This window comes from Cornus florida, unplaced genomic scaffold (genome assembly GCF_030987335.1).
Source record: "Cornus florida cultivar Cherokee Brave unplaced genomic scaffold, ASM3098733v1 CherokeeBrave_3.0.0_Hap2_Chr09, whole genome shotgun sequence".
In the NCBI taxonomy this organism is placed as follows: Eukaryota; Viridiplantae; Streptophyta; class Magnoliopsida; order Cornales; family Cornaceae; genus Cornus; species Cornus florida.
This window is the reverse complement of record NW_026775579.1, coordinates 96,613,822-96,626,742: the sequence shown is the minus strand read 5'-3', so window position 1 is coordinate 96,626,742 and position 12,921 is coordinate 96,613,822. Positions and strand designations below refer to the sequence as shown.

Here is a 12,921-nt window from a genome sequence, read left to right as displayed (position 1 = left end):
CACAAGGAAGAAAACAAATTTTCCGCCAAACATATTTAGCAATAATTTCTTCACGTCGTGTAATTAGGAACAGAAATGGCTGCTTAAAGTCAAAAGAGATAGGAATTGTTACTTTACATCATATCAGGACTCTATCCAACGTAGCATATATTATTGTCTGGCAAATGGGAAATTATATATTCAAATCCCCACCCCATTAAACCATAGTTTGGCCCGAACTAGTTCTTGTATGTAACCTCTAATGTTACAACAATTATTATACAAAATGATGAAAAAATACTGCTTCAGCAATGTTGAACGCTAATATTCTCTTCTGGATGTGATTCAAAACTTCACTAGCCGTCGATTGCCTCTCATAGTTCATCCTGCAATAACAGAGTAAAAGAATTCTCGCATTTAGTTTTATATTTACATGTGAACGAGAGGCCAATAAATTTTCCAGCATCATCAACATCATTGCCTTGTCCAGTATGACCGAGTCGGCCACATGGATTATAATACAAAAAAATTTCCAGCATCATCAACATCATTTCTCCTATTAGATTTAATACAAGTATGAGCTCATGCAATATTCAAACCTATATCAGAATGTGGTCAGCATAAATTGCATAAATATAAGCCTTAAATGCTGAACCCAATCCAGTAGAGAGATAATGGTTCCTAACAACTATTAAGGTAGCAAAAGAAATGTTATAAGTTCTTTCAACCAAACTGATTAACTGTACTGCAGTTTTAAAAGATGAAGATTATCAAGTAAAGATAGCTTCTGCACTTCTTTTTTACGTTTGGCAGTCATAAATAACTTCTCCTTCATGCTCTTCTGAAAAGATAAGTTGTGTTTGTGTGTGTGTGAGAGAGAGAGATGCTTACATGGTAATCATCCAAGTAGTCGTCGGGGTCATACTGCAAGAAGACAGGAATTCAAGTTAGATTCCATAAATAAGTGTAGCATTTCCTAGCAATAGGTGGTCATCATCATCATTCCCCATGAAGATCACAGCTACATTGCTTGAAAGGCAAGTCAGCAGCAATACAAATACCAGTGTATTCAACCTAATAAACTGACAACTAATCCCATCTGGTCTCATTAAATTAACTTTGATTATCATACAGTCTGAATCTTAGGTATTCTGTTGCAAGCCTATAGCAACATATTTCTTCAAACCTATTTCATTCATGCATCCTATGATATGCATATACATACATATACATACATGCATACAACAACAACAACAACAATAAGCAAAGACATTTTTCCAACTACCTAGGGTCGGCTACATGAATCCGATTATTTCATTTTACTCCAAGGCTACCTTAATCAAATCACATGTTATCATATCTTTCCTTACTAATTCTTCCCATGTCAATTTTGGTCCTCCCCTTTCCCGAAAATTACTCCTATTGTGGACCATGCCACTCTAGACTCTTCCTAATTGTGCACTTAGTGTCTTCTTTCCATGTGTCTAAAAACAATCTTGATTGATATTCTCTCATTCTATCCCCAATGGGCTATTCCAATCATCTCACCAATCTAATAAGTTCTATTTCTATTATTTCTTGTCTTGTTGCACATCCATCTCAACATTCACATTTCCGCCACACTCAATTTGTGAATACGTTTTTCTCAGCTGCCCAACATTCTGTCACATGCATTAATGTTCAAAATTCGTACTTAGATGTATATGTATTACCTAAATACACACACATGCATTTCTATACATATACGTTACTAGACGTGTACATGTATAAACATATGAAAATAGATGCATCCCTGTAAACAAAAAAGTTATCAATGATAATAGGGTATTATATGTTCCGGTGAATAGATACTTCATTAAAATGGAAATCTAAAACTATAATAGCCTTATAATCCGAAGAACAGAATTATCCCACATATCTTGGAACCCCCAAATTATGGACGTATGGTGTTTGAAATCAAGTCTTCTAATGCCAAAGCTCATTTTGTCTGAGGTTTCTGATCCGAAGAAACAACCGTTGACGGTAGGAACCCACATGAAAAAAGTAACCCAGGGTTCTACTTATGTGAACTGCTTCTATAATTTTAGAATTATGGTCAGAGCTTTCTCCTCCTCCATTGATCTTTTTGATGACATTACAGCCATCTCCTTCCACTCAGAAGCCATGACATCCACAATTGTATATTTCTTTCGGACCTTTCAAAGAAGCTCGTAAACCCCTTTTGTTAGCATCATAATTACCAAACAACTCGCTTTTCTCATAACTCCTACACATGAGTCCTTGGTTTTTTAGGAATAGTTCATCACAAGAAAGTGAATGACACACATTTTCTTAAAGCAAAAGAAGTATGATATAGTATAGATCTTCTAAATCTTCCAATCTTAATAATCTGACAAGAAACTTTGAAACTATTTTCAATTTTGATGCCAAAATAGACATTGTAGACTCAATCTTCTCTACTATGACTCGCACGGAGTCCACTTTATCATCAAATACATGGTTGAATCTTTGGAAATCAAATAAAACAATCTGACAAGAAACTTTGTAACTATTTTCAATTTATTTATTTATTTAATTTTTTCCCTCTTAGCTTGGAAAAATAGCTTTATACATGGATTTACAGGAAAAGATACCATTTGCCAAACATTTGCGAGTTTAATTACAGATATTGGACAGTCCGCTGTTGAACCATTTTAAGATAGGTACGGATATTGTGCAACTATAGAGCTAATAAAATTGCTATTAGAGCTTTAAACAAAAAAAATTAACTCAGTTCCCAAGTAGAAAAAAGAAAAGAACAACTAACTCATTCTGCACCTGCTTAAACACGACAGACGGACACTAGTTGATTTTAGTTCAAAATAAGATATTGATCGAAATGTAGAGCAGCACATAGGAACTGGATGGACACTTAAATTCATGGGAATAATAGAAAAAAAAAAATTTATGACAATACCCTTCGGCGCCGTTTTTTCTTCTTGTCTCCCCCTTTTTTAGCATCCTACACACAATATTATTTAAATTAAAAATAGAGAATATTCTGAAAAAGAAATTCTTAGAAGAACTATGACACCTATTGGGACCCAATAACACCAAACCACAGAACTGCATTAGCAATTAAACTCTGTTAGTCACCTCCTCTTCCTGCGCTCTTCTAACTTTCTCTGCCTCCTCAAAGGCCTCTTTTTCAATCTGAAACGTTTCAAACAAGATGGAGACTTGCAAATTAAATGCTTCTATTGTGATGATTAACTAAATATCAAATGAACTTTTAAAGAGCTTTGACTGACCTCCCTGTTCTTGGCCCATATGTCTTCCACAACTTGTTTTGCATATTGTGGGTCATCACAAATCAAAATGTTGTCATACACTGACCCAGCCTTTACCTGCAATGCAACAATTTGTGAAGCTCTAGTTATTTCAGATAAAGCTAAAGACTGTATTGGGCACAGGAACAAGTTCCAGTCATTGTAACTAGTAAAGTTCCCATTGTTTGCTGACCAGAATATCAATCAAAGAATTCCATTAGAAAAAAAATTAATAATAAGGACAAAATAATTAAGAAAAAGGAAGACTTCCACACCAACAGCAGCAACTGCTTCAAAAAATGGACATGAAATTGGTGAATTGACCTAATTTCAGGACATTAGGGTCCTGGCTTTTAAGTAATATTAATAGAACAATTAACAATCAAGGACACCAACTTTTCTCTTCATAAAATAAGTACTCATTGACTCTTATCATTTCAGACTCTTTGAAAGCAGGTTTATATTGTTGAATTCCAGTATAATTATAATCAGATTCATTACTCTTACCTGCCAAACTTCAATTCCTATATATTTTATTGGCTTCAGCACGTAAAGGTCAGGGTCATCTTCAAATTCTGCAGAAAAACAAATGGTGCATTTAGAACCATAAAAGAAAACTAATAGGAAGAGGCACAGGTTCATGTGTCAAGTTCAACCATTCAGTTGGAATGGACTCTGAAGCAAAAGTTCTTAATTCAGAAATATAAAAAATATGGTTGCCAGCATAAAGACTAAAAGATAATTGATGCAATATAATTAAATTAATCCTTCAATAAATAATAACTGGACACCAAAAATAAATTTAAATAATTCTTTGCCTTCTGAGTCCTTCCAAAACCCAGTATATAAAATTCAGAATGAGACAAAATGACACTGTGTTCGGATGGAAAGTACTACTGGAACTACATTGGGTACATTGGTTCAGGGTTGATGTGAATAGAGATATATGCAGCCTATTGATCAACCAAATATAGGAATAATATACATAAAGAACAGAAAGAAAAAATAATAATACACATATATCTTTTTAATTAGACTATATTATATGGGTGCAGGTAAAGAAACTAGTTCAAGATAGTAGGCCAAGGTCACCAACTCAAAATATATAAACATTAACATGTAAAGGGGTGGAAGAATACAACATTGCCTACAAGAAACTGAGTGAGTAGGAGATGAAACAAATGAATTTGAAAATACAGCATATAAACTCTACTATATCTTGAAGAGATAATTATAGAATGGAGTGGTGATAAAAGGAAATAAAAATTTAAAAGTAATTGTGATCACTACTAAAAAAGTAGATAGGGATAATATAACTAAAGGGACAGAACATAGTTAAATATATTTAGTGATTATGATCCTTAAACCATGATAAAAACAAAAAGAGTGCGTCATAAATTTGGGGAAAAAACGAAAATGAATTTTTTTTCACTGTATAATAGGCACCCAAAAAGAAAAAGAGAAGGCACAGTATAGCACAGATGATAATCTATATTCTAAATTAGGTATGAATAATAATAGTAAAAACAAACTTATCTACACTGAGAGAGAGAAACTTAATGTTCCAATCATGTTAAGTGATAAAGAGTGCGGACATAAGGGCTGTGGTGAAATATGAGAAAAACAAAGAAAGGTAGAAAAGTTGCTTTGAGAAGTTGAATGAAAATCATAAAAATTAAAATATATATACATATACTATTTCCAAAGTGACATGGCATATGAGAGAAAAAATGAACTAAGAAAGATGATAACAGGAAGACCTCAAAGATAAGATGTTTTTCCTATTGAGGCTTGAAAGGCATTAAAGTGGTTGACAAATATACTTAATAAGATCATAAGAAGACGTGTCGAGTTGAATTGAGATTTCTGTCTAGTCCGCATTGGAAAAACTAAAGAAAGCTCTCTAATAGGTGGCAATGAGGGTAGATGCTCAACCAACCAATTATCATTTGGGTGGCAAAACTCAAACAATGACCAGATTTATTAAAATTTATTCAAACCCAAACCTGATCCATAAAAGCATGTTTTACCACCATTTCCTTTTTTCCTTTTATAATTTAATCTACACAAAAAATATCTTCTAAATTTATTCCTAATAGCACGAAATCATTAATAACTATTATTGTAATATATTAAGGTCATTAGTTCATAATATTCTTTGTCCAAGTCAAATAGACATTAGAATGAATTGTTAAGATAATCTATTACAATATGATATATTCTACTATACATAAAAGAAAAGGCTAAGTAAGATGATCAGCTAAGTAGAGGATCAATCCAAACTCAAACAATCATGGTCGCTGACCAAACGAATTCCATTTATCTAAACAGGTTAGAAACCTCAACTGAATCCTTTAGAACACTGAATCGGGTTGATCAGCTAGAAAATTGGCAACCACATGACTATTATTTTTTTGGTCGAAAAGAACAGCGTACCTGGGTTATCAATCCATGGAATCTTCCATTTCCCCTTATACTTTGGGTTCTTAATCTTCTGTAACATCACAAAATTAAAATTTTGAAACTGCAATAAATGTGAGCTTTAAAAATAAAACTCTTGACATTTGGTAAGATTGAGAGCACCTTCCGCTTCCAAGGTCCTTTGTATGCTGGGTTTGGGATCTTTGGTGGTCTCCATATCCCATCATCTTCTTCATCCCAATCCGCAGGCTAATTTAAAAGAAAAAAAGAAAAAGAAAAAGAAAAAACAAAATCAAGGAAAGCAGTTTTTTTTTTTTTTTTTTTTTTTTTTACTTTTCAATTAATAAACCTAATATGTTTTTTACTTGCCAAATCACGTTGTCACAAAAAATGAATAGAAGAAAAGGTAGAAATAACGATGTATACTGACTGAAAAGATCTCCATTTGCAAGGCATGATGGAGAAAAAAAACAAAAATGGAGAGAGAGAATTTGGACTAGGAGACATTTTAAAGAAAGCAGTACTTGGGCAATCAACACAAACCTTCTTAGCCTTCGGATTGGGGATTTCAGCTGGAATTGAATCATATCCCTGCAACACCAAAACACAACATAATCTTGTGGAACTTATATGGAAAAGTTATGTCACCATTTGAATCATTCTTAAGTAAAAATAGAGAAAACCATACTTCTGGTTTGACAGCATTAGGATCATCAATATACTCTCTATCTTCCCAGTCTGCCGGCTGCAACAGAGGGGAGGTAAGAGTTAAAATATAAGTCAGTACATTGGAATACAGATTAGAGAACAAAATACAGGAGAGGCTAAATATTTGTCCCCATTATGAATTTAGCTAGATAAGCATACATTATACCCTAGAATTGTACATTACCTTATGGTATTTTGATTCAATTTAACATCTGGACCTTTAGAGTAAAGCAGTTTACAAAATGCAAAACCTCAACCCAATTTTAACGCATAGCACAAACCAGACCAGATAACTGTTTCATGATTAAGACAAATAGATAATCTTATGAAGATGCTCCAAATTTGTTCTACAATGTCATACCTTTCTTGCATGGACGTCTTTAATTTTTGGGGGAGGAAGGATATCCCAGTCTGTGTACATACTTCCAGTTTCTCTTTCTCGATTATCAACCAGAACGCTATAAGATGCATCAGGTCTTAGAATAAATGTGTAGAAGTGAGTGAGCTTGTCTGTTTCACATTGTAGATCCTTTTTAATGGGATAAGTCTGCCCCTGATAGGAAAGGATCACTTGGAGCTTTTTTGTCTGTGTGCCACATATATCTGGTCCAAACATCAAACTGCATAAAGGAAAGCAAGAAATAAGAAGATCTATCCTGTACTGCCACTAATTAGGTCATTCAAATGGGTGAAAGAAATAAAAAAAGGCAATAAATCAAGATAACATATACTTTATGCAAACAAAAGCAACTGTAATTTACAAATTAAGATTTTGAGACCACCAATACTACTTAACTATAAATAGTATAACATAAACACTCACAAGCATGATTCTATGTGTATGAATTAACCCTTACATTCTGCATTTTTCTATCCTCTAGTTATTTTTGTAAAGCATTCATTGTAGATCGCTGTTTATTGTGGTAGTTTTTAAATTGTTGCAACCAGGCATCTTGCCCAAGTTTCCTCGTCTTGTCACTTACTATTACAACCTAAAAGTTTAAAAAATGCTTTTATTTCAATGTCTATCCTTTCCACTTTTCCCACCCATACTCATTCCCATCATAGATATTATTTTAAGGACAATACTTGCCTACTCACCGGTGAGTAGGAAGTTCATACTCACCACCGATGTAGCGTAAAATTAGAATGACAAGTGTCCCTAAATATAAAAAAATATAAAAGATTTGAGAGGTTAATGGGTTAGACCCAATAGAATCCCAATAAAATCCTAATTTAACTCTATCTCTCACAGTATCATTGCTAACCGAAACCCTAATCTGTAACTAGCGTAGTAAAAGTTTAGTCATTCAAAGCAGGTTAGCCTTCAATAAGCAATCTTATTTTTCGTCTGATCTTCATAAAGCACAGCAGCAGTAGTAGATGTCAAGGAGGAATAAACATGTACTCCTTTGGCAGCCGCACCTCCACCATGGCTTATGGTACCTCTGAGAAATAACTCCATGTCAGCCATAGTTTAACAAGTACTTTAATGAACAATTTTATTCTTTCCCACGTGATTAGCAAATTACTTGGGTTCTTGCGCTCGATTGATAATATGTATAGCTTGATTCCCTATATGAATCCATCGACTATAGAACTCAATAGATTCCAAAGTGAAATAAGATCATGAACTAATAATTTGAGTGAAAGAAGATTAGTAAACATATGTTCACCATCATTATTTCTTCCGGTTTTGTGGTCGGGAGAGAGAATTAGAGAAGGTGTGAGGGATAGAGTTAGATTAAGATTTGATTTGGTTAGATTAGATTAGGATTTAATTGGGATCCTATTGGGTCTAACCCGTTAACCTCTCAAATCTTTTATTTTTTTATTATTTTATATTTAGGGACACTTGTCCCTCTATTTTTGTGCCACATCAGTGGTGAGTATGAACTCCCTACTCACACGGTTTTGTGGTCGGGAGAGAGAATTAGAGAAGGTGTGAAGGATAGAGTTAGATTAAGATTTGATTTGGTTAGATTAGATTAGGATTTAATTGGGATCCTATTGGGTCTAACCCGTTAACCTCTCAAATATTTTATTTTTTTATTATTTTATATTTAGAGACACTTGTCCATCTATTTTTGTGCCACATCAGTGGTGAGTATGAACTCCCTACTCACCGTGGTGAGTAGGGAGTTCATACTCACCACTGATGTGGCACAAAAATAGAGTGGTGAGTAGGCAAGTATTGTCCTTATTTTAATAGTTAAAACAAACACACACACACACACACACACAGGTGGATGTACTGGAGTCATTCCCTCTACTTTCTGCAAATGGGTTCATAAACTGTTATTTATCATCATCATCATCATCCTTGCCTGTGTCCCATATGGATGGGGTCAGCTAGATGAGTTTTCTTTTTCCATTCTTTCCAATTATACACCACGTCTTCTCTCAAATTTAATTTTTTGAAATCATTTTTATTACTTCATCCCATGTAAGCTCTGGTCAGCCTCTTTGACGCTTACCTTCTAGGCAAACAACTATTCCTCTTTTAAGAGATGCATCATCGGGTCTACATTGAATATGGCCATACCACCAAAGTCTACTTTCCCTAAGAGCTGTATCATCTGGTTCATAAGCTGTGATATATAACTTTTAGTTTATCATAAACACATTATTTTTTTTTTCCTAGTTGGGTACTCACACACACATGCCTCCACGGAGGCTCGAACCCCTGACCTCTCTTTAAGAAGTAGGGGTTTGGTATCGCTAGGCCACTAGCCTGTTGGTATCATAAACACATTAAATTAAATGATATCTTAATCTATTTTCTTATTATTTATTTATGAGTGCTTAATCTATTTTATGATTAGCAGCCTGCATAGTAGTGCTAGCGAAGGTTCCTAGTAAGGATATACTTTAAGATTCCAAGAGACTGGATTCAGCTCAGATACCTAAGCTGATACTAGGAAGCAGTTATCAATCTTTAATTAGTCTGTGTATAAAAACATGAAATTCTGTAACAATGTAAAAACTAAAAAGCAACAATACAAGATGATAAAACAGTGATAAAGAATTTAGGTACTTTGTATGAATGGCAGGATATCAGGCCATAAGACGGACATTCTAAAAGGAGGACCGTTTAGTATTACAAGTCATGACACAAGTAAAATATCTAAAATTAACAAAGTGACAGACCTGTAAGGAGTATCACCACCAAACTTTTTCTGATTTACATAACCAGAAAGAAGTTTCATGTAACCACCACCACATTCAATGTCCTGTTCAAACTTTATAGAATACTGGACCACTAAAGTTCTGTTCTTGTTGCTGAACTCTGGTATCTTTGCAGATATGGCATAATGTTTGGCATCATTATGTGTCTGAATACCTGCACCATTTCCAGACATCACCTAGTGAGATCATAAAACAAATTGCATTGGCATAGAGGGTCTAAATCCTGTTTGGCTTGCGGCCAAAAATCATCAGGAAATATATATAATTGAGATTATAGGTATGTCTAGAGATTAATATGACCTAATATAATCTTGATCAACTGTTCTTATGCATCATATAGATAGTTCCCTTCACTAACTTTTTCACCCATGTCTTTTAGTTAATATATCTATTTAATCATCATCATCCTTGTCTTTTTCCCGAGTGAATGGGGTCGGCCACATTTATTTAATAATCAAAACTCAAAAGTATTAAATAACTCAAAATCCTTTTAATATTTAAATAAAATTTCCAATGTTATGTTCAGCGTATAGTTACTGCAATTCTCCAGATGATCATTTTTTCTGTAAATTCAACAGATCACATATGGGATAGCATAATAAGGCTCAAGCTTTGTAGTTCACGTGCCTAGCAACTGGTAGATATTCCATTCATTAAAACTAATTTGATTTTGGTATCATAACTTATGTCTGTAAATGCTAAATTGACAAGGACATGGGTCATACAGAAGGTTATTATGATGTCACTTGTTATGTTAGAAACTAGAATGGAACTCAATGTTAAAAAGTTCACTATCAACAACTAGTGTCAAATGCTTTTTGAGAAAAGGAAAAAGTGACCATCCATGCCTGAAACTTGTATGAAATTACAAATGAGTCAACTTTTACATATACACAAGCATAAAGGATGGTGCCTTCTCATTTAGAAGAAAGAAAAAAAAAAAAAAAAATTACTTTATTAACTAATTTTATGCTTAATTTACCAACGGGTCAGTGGCCTAGCGGTATCAGCCTATTACTTTCAAAGGGAGGTCAGGGGTTCAAGTCTACGAAAAGACAAGTGTGTATGAGTACTAACTAGGAAAAAAAAATTTATGCTTAATTTCTTCCTCAAAAATATGTTGCTTAGTCGCAAAATACAAAGACACACGTGCAACCATGCCATGAATCTAAATTTAGGGGAGATGCAACATCCAACAACTTATGCCTACCTCTAATTCAACACCCTATCTGCGTCAACCAATCATACGAAGTCACTTATGCAAACAGTATAGACCCAATTGCTCAAACAAGATAAAAATGACAACTGTCTGATGGCCTAAAGCTATTAAGCTACCTTACATACTATTTAGATATTTATATATATATAATATAGTTACAACCATTTCGCTCTGGTTCTGATTTATGACAAAGGCTTTAAATTGAATATTAGAAAGTAACTGTGTCCCACATAAGGTTGCTGCAGGGAGGGAATGGATCAACTCATCAAATCATTTTGACCAAGTTTCTTTTATCCAGCAACATGTTATTCATAAAGTTTCTCACATTATTAAGTTTGACAAATCAATCAAATTGAACCAAATTAAAAATAATAATAAAAAAAAAAATCATTTAATTTAGAAATTAGAATCAACTAGAAAGTGATATATAATTCTAAGTACAAATAAATCAATACATATATACCTTTATCATCAGGATCTGCAGACCACTTCCCTGCCGTGTGCTTAAATGTACCCGCTTTTCCTTCGCTCCTTTTCCAATCCGATAGAACCCAACGGCTCTTCCACCCATCTTTTTTGGTCCACCAACACAAAAGAATAATAAAAATCAATAAGAAAGCTACTTGAAGTCAACCAAACAGCAACAAATACATTGTTCAACAAGTGTGAGCAAAGAAATAAAATTTTCAAAACATAAAGTCCTAAAATTATAAAAGAAAAAAAAGTGAGCATATAAGCTCTCAAGATTCCGATTACAATTTATTTTTTACATGTTTTCTCGGCAACCAAACAGGTGTTTGACTGGAAAAAGAAAAAATTGTGAAAAAAGATGAGTTAATCATTGGGTTAAAGTTTTTACCTTCGAATCGTTCCTCGAAGAATATCTCAGAATATGCAGAATCTATGAAAAACAGTGAAAGCAAAGTTATGAGTAAAAGGAGAAGCTTGAGCGCTTCTTTCAGCTCAGACTCGGCCATCTTCGGCTGTCTGATCCGAGAGTGAGAGTCCGAGAGAATTTTGTAGGAAATGAGTACTAATAAATGCCCACCGATATTCAAATTATCACAAAAACGCCACTATTGACTTGACTTTAAAATACTCCTTGGAAGAAATATTTAATGACATTGATGAGAATTTTTTGGCCTTCCCTAATAACTGTTTTTTAAACAATAAATTATTTTAAGAGACGCTTTCTGAAAACTCAAAGGTCTGGTTCACGTAATTTTGATGAACAATAATGGCATTCTTTCATTCTATGTGCTTTCCAGAGTCAATTTCCAATTTCAGACGACTTAAGTCAGTCGTTTATGGCGTTTACTTGGAATTTTGAATCGTGGAAAAGACTGGAAAATTTCTCTATTTCCAGATTTTTAACGGAATAAAAGGGCCAACTTTTAAATCTATGGCACTGTCAGAAAAATGATATATTTCTTCTTCTGTTTTTTTCTGTAATTATTAAATTAGGGTATGTTTCTTTCAATTTTCTGAAGTCACTTTTCTAGACAAATGTAAAAGCAATTGTTCATCTTTTGTAATTTTCTAAATATGCTTTTAAGACTTTTTCTAAATATCTGAACCAAAAGACACTCAATATTGACTAACAACAATCAAAATATATTTATACTCATTGATCCTCGATTCTATTTCTCCCTCAAGGTGTCTTTAATACCATCGATAACAAAAGACCGTGTTAACCAATGTGGGTTTTGACCGTTCTTGTCACAATCTCTTAATAGGTTTTAATCCATGATGATGTTAATATAATTTGGAACCACTTATGCTAAAACAAAATTTATATTTATATATACATCGGCCTGTTTATGTCATGATTCCCACCAGCCAGTTTATAAAGATATATAACAATATTAAACCCTTGAAAAATGATTGCGAATAGATGGATACAGACAGATAACCATAATTTCTGTATGTGTCCATATAATTATATCATTGGAAGCCTGCCTTCCAAATTTGAGCAAACTTTTTTTTTTTCTTGTGCATTTTAATGTCGACAATTTATGAAATTTATCTAGAACCAAAAAGGCACCAAATTTGAGTTTCCACATTGACGACATAAGCTAAGATGGACTCATAAACTAT

General features: G+C 33.5%; 1 protein-coding gene across 1 annotated transcript; it reads right to left on the bottom strand.

Annotated features, from left to right (window-relative positions):
• Positions 1-60: 60 nt before the first annotated feature.
• Positions 61-11,827, bottom strand: LOC132275459 (calreticulin-3-like). Its single transcript, XM_059776959.1, has 14 exons — positions 11,684-11,827; positions 11,288-11,395; positions 9,567-9,759; positions 6,778-7,036; positions 6,397-6,453; positions 6,252-6,299; positions 5,871-5,957; positions 5,724-5,781; positions 3,795-3,862; positions 3,270-3,365; positions 3,115-3,171; positions 2,936-2,980; positions 871-903; positions 61-365 (listed from the first exon to the last, which is right to left on the bottom strand). Exons 1-14 carry the CDS (start codon positions 11,799-11,801, stop codon positions 354-356), a joined length of 1,239 nt encoding a protein of 412 aa, XP_059632942.1. The 5' UTR covers positions 11,802-11,827; the 3' UTR covers positions 61-353.
• Positions 11,828-12,921: the final 1,094 nt, after the last annotated feature.